Source organism: Schistocerca cancellata, chromosome 4 (assembly GCF_023864275.1).
Source record: "Schistocerca cancellata isolate TAMUIC-IGC-003103 chromosome 4, iqSchCanc2.1, whole genome shotgun sequence".
Classification (NCBI taxonomy): Eukaryota; Metazoa; Arthropoda; class Insecta; order Orthoptera; family Acrididae; genus Schistocerca; species Schistocerca cancellata.
The window spans coordinates 20,630,208-20,651,697 of record NC_064629.1 but is presented as its reverse complement, the minus strand read 5'-3'; the positions used below and the strand labels follow the sequence as shown (position 1 = coordinate 20,651,697).

Below are 21,490 nucleotides of genomic sequence, written 5' to 3'. Positions count from 1 at the left end.
GATTCCATGGCAGCGGCGAAGGCTTCTTTAGGAGTCCATTTTGACCACTGGAAAATCGCTGAGGCAATAGCAGCACAGCTGGGGAATGTGCGGCCACGGAGTGTGTCTTTCATTGTTGGAAAGAGCCAAAAGTCACAAGGAGCCAGGTCAGGTGAGTAGGGAGCGTGAGGAATCACTTCGAAGTTGTTACCACAAAGAAACTGTTGCGTAACATTAGCTCGATGCGTGGGTGCATTGTCTTGGTGAAACGGCACACACGCAGCCCTTCCCGGACGTATTTGTTGCAGTGCAGGATGGAATTTGTTCTTCAAAACATTTTCGTAGGATGCACCTGTTACTGTAGTGCCCTTCAGAATGCAATGGGTAAGGATTATACCCTCGCTGTCCCATAACATGGACACCATCATTTTTTCAGCACTGGCGGTTACCCGAAATTTTTTTGGTGGCAGTGAATCTGTGTGCTTCCATTGAGCTGACTGGCACTTTGTTTCTGGATTGAAAAATGGCATCCACATCTCGTCCATTGTCACATCCGATGAAAAGAAAGTCCCATTCATGCTGTCATTGCGCGTCACCATTGCTTGGCAACATGCCACACGGGCACCCATGTGGTCATCCGACAGCATTCATGGCACCCACCTGGATGACACGTTTCGCATTTTCAGGTCGTCATGCAGGATTGTGTGCACAGAACCCACAGAAATGCCAACTCTGGAGGCAATCTGTTCAACAGTCATTCGACGATCCCCCAAAACAATTCTCTTCACTTTCTCGATCATGTCGTCAGACCGGCTTGTGTGAGCCCGAGGTTGTTTCGGTTTGTTGTGACACGATTTTCTGCCTTCATTAAACTGTCGCACCCATGAACGCACTTTTGACACATCCATACCTCCATCACCACATGTCTCCTTCAACTGTCGATGAATTTCAATTGGTTTCACACCACGCAAATTCAGAAAACGAATGATTGCACACTGTTCAAGTAAGGAAAACGTCGCCATTTTAAGTATTTAAAACAGTTCTCATTCTCACCGCTGGCGGTAAAATTCCATCTGCTGTAAGGTTCTGCCATCTCTGGGACATATTGTCAGTTAAAATGAGGCCACGTTCAAACAATGTGCATGTTTCTATCTCTTTCCAGTCCGGAGAAAAAAAATTGGAGGCCTTAGAACTTGAATGCACCTCGTAGATGAAAACACTAAAGATGGGATTACATATGTGCAACAGAAAAACGCTAACCTCCCCACAGTCTCAGCTCTGGTTGATGCAGGCTGAATGCATATTTCAGCAACATCATACACTCAATAACATCGTCACATCTAAATCCAAATGTGAAACCACAGTACTGAATGTATCAGATGATATATAAAAAAATTTGTTGGAACAAATTTACACTGTACTAAAGGAACTTATCATAATGCATTACACATTGTTAATAGAGCTGCAATTACAAAAAGTTTTCACGCATGAAGATATGGGTGACTAGATTCTGTCATAAGTACTTCTAGCTCCATGTATATTAGCACGCCCTGAATTCTCCCTGAACAATATTTACATGTATTATGATTTCATAAACTTCCAGCCCACAGCCATGCAGTCATCGAAGCATAAACTGACTTGCCATTGCAAGTCTTAGCAAAGAAGGCAGACACCACTGCAAACAACTTAACTCATTCACTAGAAATGACATCAATTGACCTCTTCTTCTAGGGAAATATGAAGAGCCTAATTCACAAGAATTTGGTCAGTACTTGTTGCTATAACTTTTGCAGCCATGGAAGTAGTACACAAAACTTGTGGATTTATTCAGCATGTAATGGTGTTCCACTGTACACTCTGACATTTTTGCCAAAACAGCCTGCATGTGGAGGCCAGATGTCAAAATATTGATAAACATGGCAGTTTGGTCAGGACTGTTGGCTCTTCAAATGAGAGGATGGAGAACAATACCAAGGACCCAAAAAACGCCATTGGCTCAAATTACGATGCTGCGAGTGGTACAAGCCTGCCGAGCTCAGCATGGGAGAGAACAGGCAACACCACAACGCCACTGCACTGGTATCGTCAATGGTGGTAACACATGGCCATTCATCAGAAAGGACATCCCTTGCTGCCTCGATATGCTCATGCACAATTTGTGGCAACAATGGCTAAAGGAGGTTGGGAAAAGGTAATGTCTCAAATTAGCAAGTCGGCACAAAAGGCAAGATTAACTACTGATTCTGAGGTTCAGACTAGGGCATGCTTGTAATACATTTGGGACAGTCAAAATGGCACTTGCATGAAACACCCTATAAATTGGTGATCCAGGCTCTAAATGACTGCAGTGCAACCAACACCACAAGTGCACTGGGCAACTTCACCGCCATTACATGGGTTTGCTCTCCAAAATACTGCATAAGCAACCAACAAAGCTCAACAATGGGAAGTTTCTCATGCTTAGTGGAGGGCTTCAAATTTTGGATAGCTTCATATAAATATACACTGCTGGACAATGTCAAGGCTGCCTGGTTATCAGTTGAACGAATGATATGCCTTACCTGGCAGTGCAGCAAGAACTGACACAGGTAATTCTCCTACCTTTCTGTTAACTCACTGAAACCAGCAAGTACATCAAGGGTGGAGGGAGCAACACAGAAAATGAAACAGAGGGAGACTGGCCTGCCACTGCTGAAGCTGGGGTACAAAGCAAGTCTGTATTCAGGGTTGTGTGTGCATGCATCTGCTCCTTTAGCTGTGGCAGCTGTTGCTGCTTCTTTGTAGGCACAACTGTTACTGCCAGCATTGCAGGAATACTGGGTACATAGCAGACCCAGTGTACACTATGATAAAGAGAAGGAAAATATAGACACATAACACACATAAGTATGTCCTTTATCACCACTTTAGTATCTGTGTAGTGAAGTGACACTATCATGCCTGTGCAGTCAGCAAGGATACTTCATGGGCTGATGGTGACTCAAGGGGTTCTGTTCCCCAGTTATTATTTAGAGCGGAATGATCTCGCTCTGCAAGTCAATCTACAGGAAGTAGTGTGTCCAAACCCACAGAGAGACAAGCACAGGAAGAATTCGATGCATACTTGGAGTAAACAGCTAATGGCTAAGCGCTCAGCACAACACCCTGCAAGATATGCTATGTGAGGTCCATGGTGGTCAAATCCTGAGTAAACACTGGCCCGCCCTGCCTACTGCCACCCGCAGGTAAACACCTCTGCCAGTGGATCTGCCCTCCATGGCAGGTTTCTGCACTATCCCACCACATTAATCCTACCAGATCATCTGCCTCCATTGTGATGATCGCTTGGAGGGATACTAAAACTGCTTTTGTGTTTTGTGTTATTAGGCCTGGTAGGGTGTATAAGGGGTTGAAACTGCATCACATGTTGAGTGATCACTGTCAAGGACACAGAGATCCTGCATTCTCATGTGAGACAGCACATGACAGAGTTTGATGCCCCCATTCAATGTGTGTCACATACGAATGTCCAAATTTTAATATTGCACAATTCAACCAGCTGACCAAATGGAGACAGAGGCCTGATGTTAGACTGCATGGAAATATGAATGCAGGCATACTCTTTTTCAAGGTTCTGGTCTGCCACATCTCACCACCACAATGGGGGGATCACCATATTGTGCATCAAAAATATTGTAACCACTGCACATCTGCATCTATCATCAGAGACCAGGTAGTGGACTCCCTGCATTATTTTGTGTCAATCCACACCAGTCGTCAGAGACTCGCAGCAGGCTGACTAGGCAACTGTCTCATGCGTAGGTTGGTGTTAACACCACAACATAAATAGCTGCATTTAGAGGAGTGTCACAACCAGGAAGCATTAACTGCTGATGAATGGCACCAAAATGTGTTCAGCAATGAATTTCAGATGAGTGTCCTTGGTGAGGATAGTGGGCATGTGGGGACAGTAGCATTCTTCTGATCTTTTGGAGAGGTTCAACAGTGTTACTCTTAGCCTCATGGTGTGGGGAGCCATCGAGTATGGCTTCAGGTCATGGATAGTAGTGGTCAATGAAACTCTTACAGCATGATGGTAAGTAAAGTCATCCTGCATCCTCATGTGTTATCACCAATGTAACATTATCAGGTGTCATTTTTCAACAGGACAATGCTTGTCCACACACAGCACACATCTATGAACTGTGTGCATTATGTTGTTGTACTTCCATGGTCAACTAGATCTCCAGATTTGTCCCTAACAGAATATGCGTGGGTACAATTTATGTGTCAACTTGAACCCAGTGCTAGTATCAGGAATATCAAGAAAAATTTAAAACATAATGCCATTGTATCTTCTCCTGAGGTAAGATGGCTTACAAATGACACTTTCCAACCAAACCACTGCATGCATTCAAGTTAGAAATTGGCAGTATAAACCCACATATCAATGCAATGTGGCACCACTTCTTTGTAAATTAGACTCAATTTTGTAGTCACTGAAATAAATTTCAGGATTTGAGAGTATATCTGATGTTAATTTCATTTCTTCCTCCCATTGTAAGTGGTTTTTTCCTCCAAGCAGTGACTCAAATTTTGCATAGCTCTCAAAAATGGTTCAAATGGCTCTGAGCACTATGGGACTTAACATCTATGGTCATCAGTCCCCTAGAACTTAGAACTACTTAAACATAACTAACCTAAGGACAGCACACAACACCCAGCCATCACGAGGCAGAGAAAATCCCTGACCCCGCCAGGAATCGAACCCGGGAACCCGGGCGTGGGAAGCGAGAACGCTACCGCACGATCACGAGATGCGGGCGCATAGCTCTAGGTTCTTCCACAATTCAGTTTCTGACTTGCTAATGTGCAACCATCTATTCATTCAATTCTCTGTAAAGGTTGTTTACACTCTACCCCACCTTATATTTTTCAAGAGACATCAAAAATACTATAGCAATGTACTGAGGGGCCTATGATGACACCATTAGTTGAAAACTAATGAAGCAGTGTCAGAGTAAAACGAATACAGAAACAGTAACATGTTTCTCTGAGCATAACAAAAGTGAGAAACACATGTACATTTTTATAATTTTGTAGATGGAGAAACCTGTGTAAAATATTAAAATGCTTAATCAATAAATGATCTTGAAAGACAATGATAAAATGAGCAATTATGTAAATAGTTCAGTGAATAAAGGAATCAGATATTCAAGCACTATCTAGGGATTACACTTTCATCCCCAAACAATGTGAATTTTGACAAGAAATTATGCATTACTGTCGCAGAAGCATCTATTCAGAATGATGTCAGTGTTATCTGCCTGTGTGTTCACTTGAGACATAACAAGTTGGAACTCTTCTGTCTGTTATATTTTCTTCTCCCATGAATAACTAGATTTTTTAGTGTATTTTCAGTACACCTGGATATGAAATATACAAAATGCAGAGGGATACGTTACTGTTTTATTTTGACAAAGTTCTCGTTAAATTCAGGGTTCAGTTGGTCCCATTGGTTGATTGCAATGCTGCAATTAGTTTTACAGGAAGCTCACTTCATTAGAAGTTAAAGGTAACTGAAAATTCTACTACAGTAAGTAATGGATTCTATGGATTAGCTCAAAATGTTTATCCAAGGTATTGTTACCACTCATTTGACAGCAGATATTCTCTTAGAGCAAGCATACTTTCACTTACCTGAAACCAATTAACTTATGGAACAACTTACACTGAAAGTTTTGACTAACATAATTTTCAATGCCTATTTTGCCTTTGTGCTTGCTATATTCTGAACTCTGACACAGTACTTTTATTAATATATTTTTTCCAAATCAGATTTCACCCATTATTAATTAATTGGGCCACTGTTAAGATTTTGCATGGTTTATAATAATGTCAACTTATTTTCAAGATAGATGCCATGCTCATAGTTACGGTAATCCCAAAGTGGAATTGTAGGAGGGTTCCATATATTTTTATTATTTACCAATCTTCAACACTTTTCTTATATCGGGAAGCAGTTAAGTTTTATAGTCCCTTAAAACAGTAAAATCTAATCTAGCCAATTTTCGAAACAGTATATATTTTCTGGAATCAGCAAATATCTGTATACAATTCTTTACATAGGCCATCTCACCTCAAAATTGTCAGAAAGGAATGACTTGAGTCTAGTAGAGACATACAAAAGTAACTGAAGCATATTCCTATAAAAAAATACATGTAGCAGTTCTTTTGCTTTGCTGAATTTTAGAACTGAGAAGTCGGGTCTACTCCGTTAAAGAAAAACAAATTAAAATCCTCAGTTTTTTTTTTTCAAAAAAGGTGTATGATGGAGGACAGCAACTATGCAACCCTTACAGCATTTTCTCTGCAGGAAGGGATTATGTTCAAAGATTCTGGAAAGGCTGTAGAACTGTTTTACCGAAGTGAAAATATTTGCTAAAATGACCTGTATGAGGAGTTCAGCTGTCACTGAGAATACGTTAGCAGCAGTGTGAAAAATAAGATGGTGATCATGTTGCAAACTGGCATAAATTATTTTCTTTAGACCTAAGTAAGGTGTATCAAATATTTTGAGAATGGTAGGATTCTTGTTAAGTATCCCTGGCTCCAATGCCTTTGCAAAGCAAATCATTTCATTTATGAAGGATAAGAGGTCTAAATTTGTTGAACATCTGTTTCTTGTGTTACTCAAGGCATAACTCCAGCTAACAGCTAACTATAAAAGTGTGCCCTTCTCAGAAATATTTAAATTTGCAAAAACTGATATTCAATAATTGTTCAAAAGTGCCAGAGGTTCAGTGAAATACAATTAGAATTTATCATTTTTCAAGAGTTAGTTACATACAGATTAATATGTACTTTTGATGTTCTTTAAATGTGTACTTCCGAAAACTTAATATTTTTTGCACTCTATTACATATATGGAAGGCCTATGTAATTACTTGTGTGATATGATATATATGTGTGTTTTAGCTTTCAAAATTTTTCTGTAATCAAAGTCATCACTTAATTTTTTTATTTTACCCAATCTGGTAACCTTAGCCCATGCATAGTGTGAAAAATGAGTATCATGGGGACAGTCTATTCCTTTCCAACTACTGTATTGAAATGTGGAGTTGTGAGCCTGATGAACATTGAAGTATCTATGCTAGGCTTCAGTTCATTTTTATACTAAAAATAATAATTTCCATTTGCTAGTAGACAAAAAACCAAATATAACGACATGATCCAGGTGTATGCTATAATTATAAACCACTTTAAATTTCTTATAAGTTTATAAAGGAACTTTTATAAAAAATTATAGATTTGTGTGTGGGTCACAATGACTTGGAGGCAGGGCTGAGAGGGTGATAGGTTAGAGGAAGAGGAGACTGGTGAGAGGATGATTTGAGTGTAAAATCAGTTAAGAGCAGCTTACAGAGACAGGGTCTGGTAGCCTCTGCCCACACACACCTCCAATTATGAGGCCAGGAATAATGCAGTCTTGAAGGACAAGTTTTAAGGACAATTCCCATCCATGTAATACAGAGAAGATGGTCTCTGTGTGGGGCAGGGGAGGGGATGGATCTATAAAACTCACCTTGTGAGGCATCCTGTGAAGTCAAGAATATTGTGTTTAACCACATGTTTGACTTTTGGCCAAGATCAGAGTTGACCACTTACAGTTTGACAGTGGCCCTACATTTGAGTGGACAGATAATTGGTGGTTATAATCACATAACAGGCCGCACAAAGGTTACAGTAGAGTTGTATATGACGTGCCTGCTCTCACAGATGATCGTGCCACTGATAGGAGAGGAAACACCTATGACTGAAATAGGATGTACTGGGTGGGTATATAGAACGTGTGTTGCACCTGGGTCTTCTACAGGGATACGACCATTTGGCAAGAAGTTTTGAGAAGTTATAGGGCATGACCACCCCCCAGCTGTCCATCCAGATGATTAGCTGTGACCAAAATTTGACCAAGAGGAGTGCTGACCACCCAGTGGCTGAACATATACTGAGCAAAACATGCTCAACCTGCGCCATCAGGATCCTCCCCCTGCTCTCTCCTGAATGCAAGCTTCTCTGAACTATGTAGATGAGACTTTCCCCTGATTGCTTATTTGCATTGGCTAAGTAGTGAAACGTTTCAGTATAAAAGAAACAACTTTAAGCATCTGTATTTAAAAAAAAATTCACTTTTAATTACTTAATTACTGTCTTCGAACCATCATTAATGTTGACAGTTGTGAAACTGAACAAACAATAAGAAGTGGGTTCAGAATCTTTATCAAATTATTTTGCATTATACTCCACAGTGGTAATCGTAGGACACATATTGCCTGTGAAAAACCACATCTTATATAGTTTTACTGTGAAATTACCCATCTACCCTGCATTCAAAACCTAGTTTTCCTAACTTCCACAGTTTTATGCAGTTGAAAGTCTTTTGGAGGTAAGTACTTGTATAGTGACATGACAGGGTTTTGAAATTATGTTGTTATATTATACTGTCTGATCCTTGAGGATGTGGAAGACATTAGCATATTTTTGTTTATCTAGTGTTGCTTCCTCAGACTTGATGTAGATGCTTCACTGGAAATGAAAATGAACCTCTGAGTATAATTTTTGTATTTCAGTTTCTTAGGCATTAAGAAATGTATAAATTTTTATAAGTTATTTGTTTACAAAATTAAAATTAAAAACTTTTTAGAAATTTACTCACCAGAAGTACACTCTATTAATTACTATTTCTAACCAGAGACAATGATTCAAGAATGAAACTGCTCATGACACTGCTTCAAAAGTAAAAGGAGTAAGTAAACTGATGAAACTTATATCTTTGCTGCCTTTACTTACTTGATGATTTGCAATAGTAGTTCCAAATGTCTTCCTCTCGAGAGAGTATTTTGTTGCCTCATCCAGTGCTCGTTGTGCTAAGCCCACTGCACCGGCAGCAACCTGAAGAACAAAAGATAAAAATCATTTCAGTGGGTTAGCATCATCATTAACTGTAAGAGTACAGTATATGAACACAGAGAATTTAACTAGGTACTTTGCAATTCACTATAAATTATCTAGAAAACTGAAATGTTACAATGAAAAGGATAGAGTTTTTCTCACTTCATTCACAGAAGGGGCAGCAGAAAAATGATTGCTTAAATGCCTTTGTGTGTAATTGTATGTACATGGTTTCCACAGCACCAGTATGTAACTGAAGAATATTCAAAGGTTTGACTCCAAAATTCAGTTCGTGGATTGTTGCAAGTAATTTTTTATGAGAGACTAGTTTCTTTTCTTTCAAACCTCTACTAATTAAAAAAAAATTTGGCATTTTCGTTGAACTCTCCTCCAAGGTAGAGTAGTCTGACTGTTCACGGTGCTTTTCTCTGTGTATGCCTGATGCCTTCTATTAGCTAAATATAATATGGATTACATGCACAGTTTAGCAGTGTTCTAATGTTTTGTAAGCAATCCCTTTCACAAACTGCAATGCCCTACTGTTTTTCCTGTGAATTGAACCCTGCCACTTATACCTACAACTTACTCTGTGAAATTATTCTACTTCATATCACCTTTTGTTTTTACTTCCAGGTACTTATATGACACGACGGGTTCCAGTTGCGACTCATTAATTGTCTGTTTATAAGCATCTACATTTTCACATTTCCCTCCATTAAGACCTAGATGCCAATCTTAGCATGAAGCTAATATTTTGTTAATACTAGACTACATATAGCTACAGTTATCTCAAAATAACACTTTCTCATTTATTACCATGTCATTTATAAATAGCTTGAGATTGTTGTATATATTAATGACTTGGTGTGTGGCATTAGTTGCAAACAGCTCACTTCCTTGGGGCAAATCTGAAATTTCTTCTGTTTCTGTCAATGATGTCTACATCTACACCTGCACATACATACATACATACATACATACATACATACATACATACATACTCTACAATGATGATGATTGTGAGAGGATGTGATTGCCCTGCATTGATGGCTCCATCTGCCATACTGCCAGTCGGGTGCAACAGCTGTGGTTGGACGGAAGTGGCAGCAGCACTTAGGGTGTCGCCATCAGAATAGACAGTAGATGGCACCATTGTTGTTCAAAATGAGAGGGCCACAGGTGTTTGCAGCCAGTTGAATGGGATCATCACCCATCCTGGTCATTTTTCCACTATTTAGTTACCTTCTTTAACTTCCATTGTCTGGTGGAGTGGCTGTAGTGCTGTGATCCCAGACACGTTTTGAGGCTAGATACGATTTCTGACTTATGGCTTAGCTATTTGCTTACATGAATTCCTGGAAGAATGAGTATGGCTGGTGTATCCTTGCTGGCAGTTGTTATATTTATCCAATTAACCTGACGGCCCACCCAGTGTTCTATTCTGGATACATCCCAACATCTTTGGGGTAATGGGTGTGTATCATTAACTTCAGCTATTAACTGTCAAAGTTGCTGCCTCATCTGAGTTGCCATAAGCTGGGTGGCTGTTTGCTTTAACCTTTGTATATGTCAGCCACCTCTTGAGTCACTCTAGGTCTCCATGACATCTTTCTGGTGTTTTGGTTCAATATGACCATGTGGAGTTGTGGACCTTGGAAATGCCAAGCTTAAAAGACAACAGGCAGAAACCATGTTGCCTGTGGTTTCACAAAGACCTGTGCTATTTTTCACCAGACTGATATTTCTCTCCTGCTTGTGTTTATCGAAACTATTTATAGACTAGTGGTATGGAACCAGCCATTAACAAGTGCCATAGTGTGTTCTAGTTTTGCCAGTGTGAGGTCCACATCTTGTAGAAGACAATGCCAGTCTGATGGGATGCAAGGATGCCTGGACCTGTGATGGCCGAGGGATGGAAACTTTGCAGATAACTCACCAAATCAGTCTCCCAGCCATTGTCAGTTTTCGTGACCAGTGTCTCTACTTCTCAACCAAATATCTTCTCAATTGGTCTTGCAAGGGTTGAGTACACCCTGCTTGCCAGCAGCATTAAACAGACCCAGATGGTGACCCATCTAAGTGCTAGCCAAGCATGACAGTGCTTTACTTCAGTGATCTGATGGGAATTGGTGTTACCACCACGAAAAGGCTGTTGGCACCATTAATCACACCAAATAGAAACTTTTTTTTTTTTTTTTTTTTTTTTGTGAAAAAAGAGACAGCATTGGTCGTATATTTTTTACTATCGCAAAATCGATTTTCTGTGTACTGAGTGACCATCTTCAGTGCTGTATTGTATAACTTAAATTAGGATGCACTGTTGTCTATGTGATTGCCGTAAGCTTAGTGACAACAGTGCATCCTAATTGAAGTTATACAATACAGCACTGAAGATGGTCACTCAGTGACAGAAAATCGATTTTGCGATAGTAAAAAATATACGACCAATGCTGTCTCTTTTTTTTTTCAAGTATACCTGTTATCTGGTCGTAGTGCAGAAGACAACATGGAGTCGCCAATCAATAAATAGAAATTTTGTCATCCTTCAGAAGGATAAAGTCACTCAAAGATGACACTTCCCTGTATACAACAGCATCATCAGCAAATAGCTGCACACAGACAGGATGAGCATCACCATCAGTCACATCATTTATTAATGTAGAGAACAAGATACTGTGGCACACCTGACAATACCCATGTCTCTGATGATGAGTGTTCATTGAAGACAAAATACTGGGTTCTATTGCTTAAGAAGTGTTTGTATACAAAATAGGTTCCCAGATATGTGAGTAGCTCTGAGACCTCTGTTAACAGTTTGAAATGGTGCCCTGCAGCAAACACTTTCCAGAATTCTAGGAATGTGGAATCTGCCTGTTGCCCTACATCCATGGTTCACAGGATATGATGCAATATAAAAACCTTTGTCTGTACAACAAATAAGTGGTCAGACTCTGTTGATGTGTTAATTAAGAAGGCTGAAAACAAAAAAACAAGGACCCTCCATGAGAAAATGAGAACACAAAGTTTTGCACTTGCAAATGTGACTCGCAGCACAATGAGACAGATGTATTCCATGTACCAGATATTTCCTATTTAGAATGGATTCCAATTGATCCATGGGGGTTGAGGGAGAGAGAGAGAGAACAAACCCAAAAGAACCACAGCTGCTGCTCATGCTGCTGGTTACACCCATTAACTAGTGTCACATGGTATGTGGCAAGAAAATCGGATTGTGTCTCTCTCGTCCTGTGACAACACACTGACTTTTTCATTTGAGCTTTAACATTTGCATGAATCACTCCACCTCAGAGTTAGCTGTGTGAAATGGATTTGATAGTGACTAGCTGGTTATCATGCATAAATCTGAAAACTGATCTCTGATTAGTGTTAGCAGTTTGTGTCATGGGAAAGTCTGAAGAGAGCCCTTGATAGCAAAAATGACCAACAGCGCATCAACAGTGGCTAAAAACATCACGGGGAACAGTTTGTGAGTAACATTTGGTTCTTGGTGATCAATACATTGTCAGATTTTCTGTATATTGTCAAAGATTCCTGCAAAATCCATGTGCATGTATCGCAAGGGTTCTCTGGAACTGATCAAAGGTAAAACTGACATGGTGGTGCAGCCTGATTCTGTGCACAGACTACGGAGGCCTACACAAGGTCTCAGATATAGTGATCAGTCACTGGCCAGTAGACATGACACCAAACCAAAGCCTTCAGCAAAACATACCCCAGTAAAGTGCATTTTGTAACTGGAGCATGCAAGGGTGCAGCACCGCAGGGAAGACCACTTGACTGTTGTCCCTTCTGTGGCAAGAATGAGGATCCCTTAAACAACACTGAGCCAATACCATAGCGGCAAAATGTATGCCACACCAAATCAGCTCTAGAAGGAACACACTCGAGCCAAACCCTATGGACAGCTGAAACTATTTTCCAAGAAATTGGGTTGACAGCCATGATGTACTGCATCACCAAAAGAAAATAAAGCAATGTCTGCTACAACATATTGTATGCAAGGTACATTCCTTGTGATCTAATTTGGACTGTGAACTGCCAGCAACCATGCATGTCTCATTAGGATGCTGGGTAGTGGACTGGTAATGAATGACATAACTTTAATCACATAATTACTGAGGAAGACAACTCACCTCTGGACTGCCCACCAGTTGCAATCTGGTAGTCTTGAGCGAGGGCTGAATGAGGAAATGAGGTACTTGTGTTCAGTGATGAGTAACATTTTCTTGTATGAAACGAAGTTACCAAATTCTATAATGCCATAAATGATAGCCAGCACCTAATTTTCAACCTATGTATAGTTACGTACTGTAGGAAGTGTCTTCAATGCATATTTGATGGACTCCTTGGCGTGACCTGGATTCAGATGGGACACAACTGCAGTGATACCACACTGTGAGGTGCTGGAGGCTAGGGTTAATGATTTACCCAATGTGAAGGAAGCCAAGGAGGGAGCAGAGTGCAAACATTGTGTGATCTGCTGTCAATAGGTATTTCAGACTCTCAAACAAACTCGATGCCTTTTTGGTGAAGCTGGTTAAGGGGATGTCAAATGTGCATAACCTGAGAAATGGCATTATAGGAGATCTTACTGAAAAAGTTAAACTGCCAGTGCCTAAAAACCCGAAGGGGCTTCAGTCCTTTGATAATGGCTTTGATGTACTCATCCATAGGGACAAGGCCATCCTTGCTAAGCACATGTAGTTTTTTTTTTTTTTTTGCCCTCAAGGGGCATTTTTGGGACATTTCTTCCAGCTTGCAACAAAGACCATTTTCCAGAAAGCATTGGAAAACCACCTGCACATTTTGTAAATGCTACTCCCATGCAGATACCATTTCCTAGATGTTATTGAGGTAGTTTAGGCAACAGGGAATTTTCTGCATCAACTGCTCAAAATATTGTTAATGAATTTCTGGTTGAGACAAGATTCCAAAAGGCAAGAGATTGGGCTTTAGTAGTTTAAAGGTGTACAGAGCACTACAAAATATCCAGAAACTGCATCCAGTACCAGCTGCCAGTATCCAACACACAAGTTGATGCGTGAAAATGACCACTGCCAGAGGAACAGTTGGTGAAGTTGACGGGGAGGCAGAGTGGGATACAAAACCATGACACATTGTGCAATGATTGTATGTTTAAAATTGCCAAAAAGGCACGTGGCTCACTGGCTTGACAAAATAGGAGGAATGACACCAAGGTCCTGCCAACAATGCAACTCAGCCTTGACCTCATTGTGCGTGGTGAATGGAGTTCACAGGGGAGGCAAAATTTTAGTATTGCTGACAGTGTAAGAGATATGTATGCCTCAAATTTCTACCTGACATAAGGTATTCTCAAACAGCTTGTTGTACATCCACAGTAAAGAATCCATATCTTCAAAGGGTCTGACTGTTTATGGCTTTCAGATAGCTGAAAAAGCACATTCAGTGTCCCAGACAGAGCATCTAACCCAAAAATATTTTGCTCAAATGGTGAATTTACCATTAACAAGTTTCTGTTCCACATTATGATGATGTGCAGAGACAGAGAATTCTCCCATCAGAGAATATACTGTTTACTACAAAACATAACTTGAAGTAGTGGCCATTGCAACACAGGCAACTAAAGCACCTCTATGTGTCTAAGTTACTTAGGCTGATCATCACTCCCCTGTATATCAGAACTCAATTGGCCACCACCACCACCAACAACAACAACAACAACAGATGATGTTGGGGTGATACTTACAGGGCACTGGGGACATACTACAAGGACAGAAAAAAACATTGGGACCTCTGATGACCATCCCACAGCTCATTGACTGTCACACACTTTTGCAAAATGAAATATTTTGTGGCAGGCCCCACACACTGCATTTGTGTGTGGGCAATCCTGTTAAACATGTGCCAAATGACAATCAGTGGAGGACCACTGGCTTACCCATTGGGCAGAAACAGGTTTAGAAGGAGAGTAACACAAAGAACGTGAAAAAGTTAAAAGCTGGTATTAAGATGCTTTGATTGATGTATACCCACCAAGCCCGACATAGATGTGTTTGGTTAACAGTTCCTGATGCCCCTTGGGGTGACCCTAGCAGCCTTGCCTTGAGATACTGTGTGTCAGTGCCACTGATGATTCAAGTGCAGTGACGTGACACTGAATGTCTTCATCTAACTTTGCAGAATTACATGAATTAGAGTAGTGGTAAGTCAAAGGTGGCAAACTTAGCAATTTTGGCAAAAGAAGGGTCAGACAAGGCCAGTTGCACAGTTTGAACCTCCAGGTTGGGTGTTAATTAGTCAGTCACATACATGATTAGCAAGTCTGCATTGAGATCATGTGACTAGGGCCTCCCATCACATAGGCCATTTGCTGTGTGCAAGTCTTTTGATTTGATGCCTCTTCGATGACTTGCGCATTGATGGGGATGTATTGTGTTGTCCTACTCATCATCAATTCAACACTCAGTCCCTGAGCCAAGAAAATATCTGACCCACCGGGAATCGAACCCAAGCCCTTAGGAGTCTGTTGTGCTGACTACTCAACTACCGAGGGCGGACTGCATTGAGGTAAAACATTGGGGTCAGTGAAACTAACACTCATGTAAGAGACCACAGAAGTCAGTAGTCCGTGCCCCATACAACTGTTCAGGGTGCTTATGGAGCTGGTTAAACTGTAACCATGCTGCCAACACATGGACTTCATGACCAACGTATTGTGTAAGAATCTGACAAATCCATCAAAGTTAAATTTCTCAGGTTCAGTAGAGGGCTTTAAATTCTGTATGATTTCATATGAAATTGCATTGCTGGACAAAAACACAGCAGCCTTATCAAGAGGATCAATGATTTACTTTTGCTTGTTCTTGCTGCACTGGCAGGAAAGGGTTTCTCCCACCTTTCCATAGCCTTGTCAAAACAGTTGATTGTGCTGACAGTGTGCCAGGCATTGGAAGAGTGGCATCAGGGGTGCCGGGGGCAGAGGAAGAGGAAGCCTAAGTGTGTATGGGGCCATTCTGTGTTCTGCTTGAACAGTTCCTGCTGCAGCTGCAGTGGGCCCATGGTGGACAGAATTTTACATTAAAAACAACAACAACAAAAAAGTGCATCACATACATAAGAATGTCAGAATCACCACTTTAGTGTCCATATAAGGTGTGACAATGCCATGAACCATCACTGTTGGCATGAATGTCAACTGTACAAGCCAGTGGCTTGAAAATAAGAAAGAAGCTGAACCCTAGAAGAGGGAACAAAACTTGACTTGGAAGTCAGTCAGTGGGGCAGTAGAGTATGTCTGTGTTTGTCTGAACACCGAGATGAAACACAAACTCGGCCAATGTGAACATCTCTCACTAGCAAGTGGAAAACTGACCAGCCCCTCACACTGGTGTCAACTGTCTTAGCACAGCTTGAGGTAAGAACTGCTGGACTGGACCTATCATTGCCAACAAGTAAGCACCCGAGTCATTGGAGCAGCCCATTCTACGCTTCCTGTGCACTCTCTGTGACAGTGTTATGCACTACAGGGAGGTGACAAAAGTCGTGGGATATCTTATGGACCTCCTTTTACCCAGAATAGTGCAACAAGTCGACGTGACATGGACTCAACATGTCGTTGGAAGTCCCCTACAGAAATACTGAACCATGCTGCATCTATAGCCATCCATAATTGCAAAAAAGCTGACAATGCAGGATGTTGTGCACAAACTGGCCTGTTGATTATGTCCCATAAATGTTTAATGGGATTCATGTAGGGTGATCTTAGTGGGCAAACCATTATCTTATCCTATCCAGAATGTTATTGAACTAATCACAAGCAGTTGTGGCCCGGTGACATGGTGCATCATTGTTTGGGAATGTGAAATCCATGAATGGCTGAAAATGGTCTCCAAGTAGCTGAACACAACTATTTAGAGTAAATAATCAGTTCAGTTGGACCAGAGGAACCAGTCAATTCCATGCACACGCAACCAACACCATTATGGAGTCACCACCAACTTGCACAGTTTCTTGTTGATAATGAGAGTCCATGGCTTTATGGGGTCTGCAGTGCACTCAAACCCTAAAGTCAGTTATTACCAACTGAGACTGGGACTCATGACTAGGCTACAGTTATCCAGTCATCTAGGTTCCATCCAATGTGGTCACGAGCCCAGGAGAGGTACTGCAGGCAATGTCATGCTGTTAGCAAAGGTACTCACATAAGTCATCTGCTGCCATAGCCTATTAACACCAGATTTTGTGCACTGCCCTAGCAAATGTGCTCATTGTATGCCCTACATTGATTTATGCTGTAATTTCATGCAGTGTTGCTTGTCTGGTAGCACTGACAACTCCATGCAAACGTCTCTGCTCTCAGTCGTTAGTGAAGGCCATTGAACATAGCATTGTCCTGGGTGAGAGGTAACACCTAAAACTTTGATATTCTCAGCACGCTCTTGAGACTGTGGAGCTCAGACTACTGAATTCTTTAATGATTTCTGAAATGGAACGTTCCATGCATCCAGCTCCAACTACCATTCTGCATTTCAACTCTGTCAATTCCCATCATATGGCCATAATAATTTCAGAAACCTTTTCACATGAATCAGCTGAGTACAAATGACAGGTCTCCCAATGCACTTCCCTTTTAAACCCTGTGTGTGCAATACTACCACCACCTCCATATTTGCATATTGCTATCCCATGGCTTTTGTCACCTCAATGTATTCCACTTAGATGAGGATGAGCTGGCACAGTTATCAATCTCAGTGTCTGCTGGAATCAATACTAAAGAAACATATAAAGATTAGAGATGAGAAGGATAGCTGTTTGGCTTAGAGGATGGTTAGATATCCAGTATACAGCCTAATAGCTGGATTCTGATGGCTGGATATTCGACCGAACATTGCCATGGAACATGTCATAATGTGTACCCGACAGATATCGTGAATGGTGATGCCTGAAATCAGCAAAATCCTTCCTGAGTGAAGTGAGTGAGTGATGTAGTTATTGACTGACTTGACTATGATTTTTTTTTTTTTTTGTGTGTGTGAATACAGTCACTTTCATTTGTTATTTGAGGTTCTTACTGATACTAACTTTTTAATTACAAGATAAATTATGAAAAATATCATTTGGGAATTTTTTGATGTAAACAGTGATGATGATAAGTATGCCATGAGAAATTTGAACTCAGCAACAACAAATAAATGGCAGAGAAGGAAAAAAGTATGTTTGTACCAAATCCTTAATTCAAAACGAAAGAACAAAATACAATTTGTATTACTAAACTGATTACTAAGGTGTTTGTCCATGTATATTGTGATTAGCATTGTTAAGTACATATCACACATCAACTAGGCCACTGTATGGAGGATGCTGGGAGCGAAGGCTTGTGAACAGCTCATAGCACATTGGTTGCTGAGACAAGCTCCGCTTCCTCCTCCCATAGCATCCAGCTTACAGCTTATGAAAGAACAAACATGTAATGGATGAATGCATTATGGAAGTGACATGAAAGTTTATGAGGAGTCACAAAGGCTAGGTACAGCTTCTTTGCTCAAATCTGTAAATAATATCAAAAATTGCTACTCTGCCCAAGAATCAACACTAGATTCACAATGGCTACTTATTACTACAGTGCACAATAGTGTTATGCAGCCAGGGTTAGCAATGAGAGTAAACATTCTGTAGTGACACCAAATTAGCCAACTATCATCAATCAGAGAGGAGCCAAGTTAAAGTATGTGATCTTTAGAAACACCCACACATCCCAAATAATTTTAGTTAAACCAAGTATTTGATAAATAGGTATCTGTCAAACATAGTTATAAAAAACATTCAGACTAGTAAGAAATACTTAACCTAATTTAAACCTAATGAAATGATTTTTCATACCTGAGGTACCCATTAGATAAAAAAAAATACATCTGAGAAAAAAACATCCACATAAATTCCAAGCAGTGCATAAAGCTATAGCTGCTGCCATGCCTACACTGTCTTTAGAAGTCTGTGGTACAATTTAATCTAAAACATTGACAGAAATGCAACTTACAATGCCAGAATCATTTAAAAGGAAATTGTTTAGACATGTAAAAATCACAAATAAAATACGCTCCTTTGTATGATAGACAATGGATCATTGTCTAGTGCAATCATTCCTGTTACTAAACAATGTTTTTAAGACTTGTAGGTGTCAGGAACAGTTTTTTGGGAAACTGTATGTAGGCCATGGTATTTTATAGCAGGGTAAAATGTGATCTACAACAGAATTTATGAAAAATTAAAACCAATATTTCAGGTGCTTTCATGGTTTTTGTAACTTTTATATGCACCTGTTTGCATAGTAATGACAACTACCTGATCTTCACATTTCATTAGTTGTCTCCTGAACTGCAGTTCGAACATAGTTCTTCCTATGAAGCTTTTTCTATTTTCTTGTGCTAGAGAAAATGCAGCAAGGGAACTTAATGCTATCACTGGGACATTACCAGCGAAATACATGTACTCATTTTTGAAAGTGGTGCTGACGTGGTGAAAGGTGTCTGATTTAGGAGAATCATGATCAACCATTCAGAGCTGTAACTGAGTCATTATGGGTCTAGGCTGAAGTAGCAGGAATGCTGCTGCTGGTAGAGGTTTCATAATGCACTTCGGTTGTTAAAGCTTAGTGTCTTTTCAATTGCCAACAGGTTTTCCTTGAGCTAACTTTACCATAGCATCAGTTGATGCAAGATAGCAACACAATGGGGAGTGATAGCCATTTTTATTTCAACAGGTGCATTATCAAATAAAAGGTATGTCACTACCCATGGCTGATCACAATATACTTATTGATTTGATGTCTCATCAGTGTATAAAGCTTTTGTAGACTCTGAAGAATAGCAAAAAATAATCCCAGTCTCTTCCGCATGTCCAAAGCAAATCTACAATTTGCAGCATTAAATAACTATTTAGATAAGACTGAGAAAGCACAGAGAACCCCTCACTTACTAAGATTCTTGCTGAAAGCTAAATTAGAATGTTGTTTCACTTCCTTAAATGTAGTTCCACATTCCTTGACTGAAGCCATTCTAAACCCAAAATTCAAGACAGGACTATCTGGGGGTTGCTGAAGCTGAATGAGCTAAACACAAGATCCTATCAAAATTCTGTGAAGAATCTTCCACCAGTAGCAATTTATCTCCAGTGTTTGCTAAAACAAGTAAAGGGGGTGAGACTGAATAAATTATGATTCACAAAGCTGACAGGATATATTCGGGGATTGCTTTAACAAGGTGTCCACTGAAAATGACAATAGTTAGTGTAAAGGAAAAAACTTAATTGCAAGCAAGATTGACTTATTATTTGAAGATACTTAAAATCAGTTGTATCAGTTGTATCAGTGACTCTTATAAGTTGGTCAGCTAGTGTTACACAAAACTTAGATGAAATGTACAAAAGTTTGCCATAATTTTTCAGCTCCTTGCAGTATTCTATAAATTATGAAGTGAAATTGCTTGTCTCTTAATGTAATGTAATGTGTTTATTTATTAGCCATTTTAACAAAAATAAGTTATTCTCCATGAGTTGCCTCCAGTTCAGTATTAGTACTAGTGTTTTGATTTGAAGATATTATGGTTTTGTGTTCAGAGTACCTTATGTGTGAATTGCATAAAGTTAATTTTACTACCTGTATGATACCGGATAATAGGTTAATATCTGGTGGATACCAGATTTTTCAATAAATTATGGAAAATTCTTAAAACTAAGGTCAGACGGTCTAGATACTGGATAGTTGCTAGATATCCCCTTCATCCCTAGGATACAGATAGTCCTTTGCCAATGATGGTGACAAATTAGATTTAATTTAGATGAACTTTTTTGTTCATTAATCCACTCATGGAACATTGAAAAAGCCATTCTGAAAAGTCTACAATGTTGTATGGCCTATGAAGTTAAACACATGTACCATTCTTTCACTTTTCCTCCTCATTACGCAGTCAGAAACATTTCACATAGGTAAGAATATGGACATGTTTAAGAGAACTTGACGCACCAACACTGATATGCTATAATAACCAGAGAAAAACAATTGATTTAGCTCTTTTTGTTGACCTATTCAGGTATCTAGTACTACATTCTTGTAATGGTTGTCATCATCCATATTTTTCATGAAATATTTGACCTCACTCTGTCTTCAGAACCAGATCTCAATGAATGTCATGGTGATCATCTCAGCAGGTATGTCCTTAATTGGAACAACCTCTGCCCACAGCATGCATGTGTCCACCACTGTGAATATATACATGCACCCTTCAGATGAGGGAAGAGGGCTGACTAGGTCAATGTGAACATGCCTGAACTTCATATGCAAGCAGATGAGGGACATTTTCTGATGTCTGATTTTGCTGCTTTGGCACTGATGCATGAACAAGCCGAGGTGCACTTACTTTTTCCTGATGGAAGACCACACAAATGAATCGAGCATCTGTTTGACTGTAGTATTGGAACCAGGTTGCGTCAGGTTGTGGACACTGTTGAAAGCCATCTGTCAAAACTGAGGCATTATGTATCTAGAAACAAACCAAGGCCTTACATCTCGCCATATACATTC

General features: G+C 40.0%; 1 protein-coding gene across 1 annotated transcript in view; it reads right to left on the bottom strand.

The window, feature by feature from the left end:
• Nucleotides 1–21,490, bottom strand: part of LOC126184726 (probable medium-chain specific acyl-CoA dehydrogenase, mitochondrial) — a 213,499-nt gene that overhangs the window by 39,583 nt on the left and 152,426 nt on the right. The window contains exon 9 of the mRNA XM_049927260.1: nucleotides 8,809–8,910. Within this exon, the coding sequence (XP_049783217.1) occupies nucleotides 8,809–8,910 (102 nt within the window). The remainder of the gene's footprint in view (nucleotides 1–8,808; nucleotides 8,911–21,490) is intronic.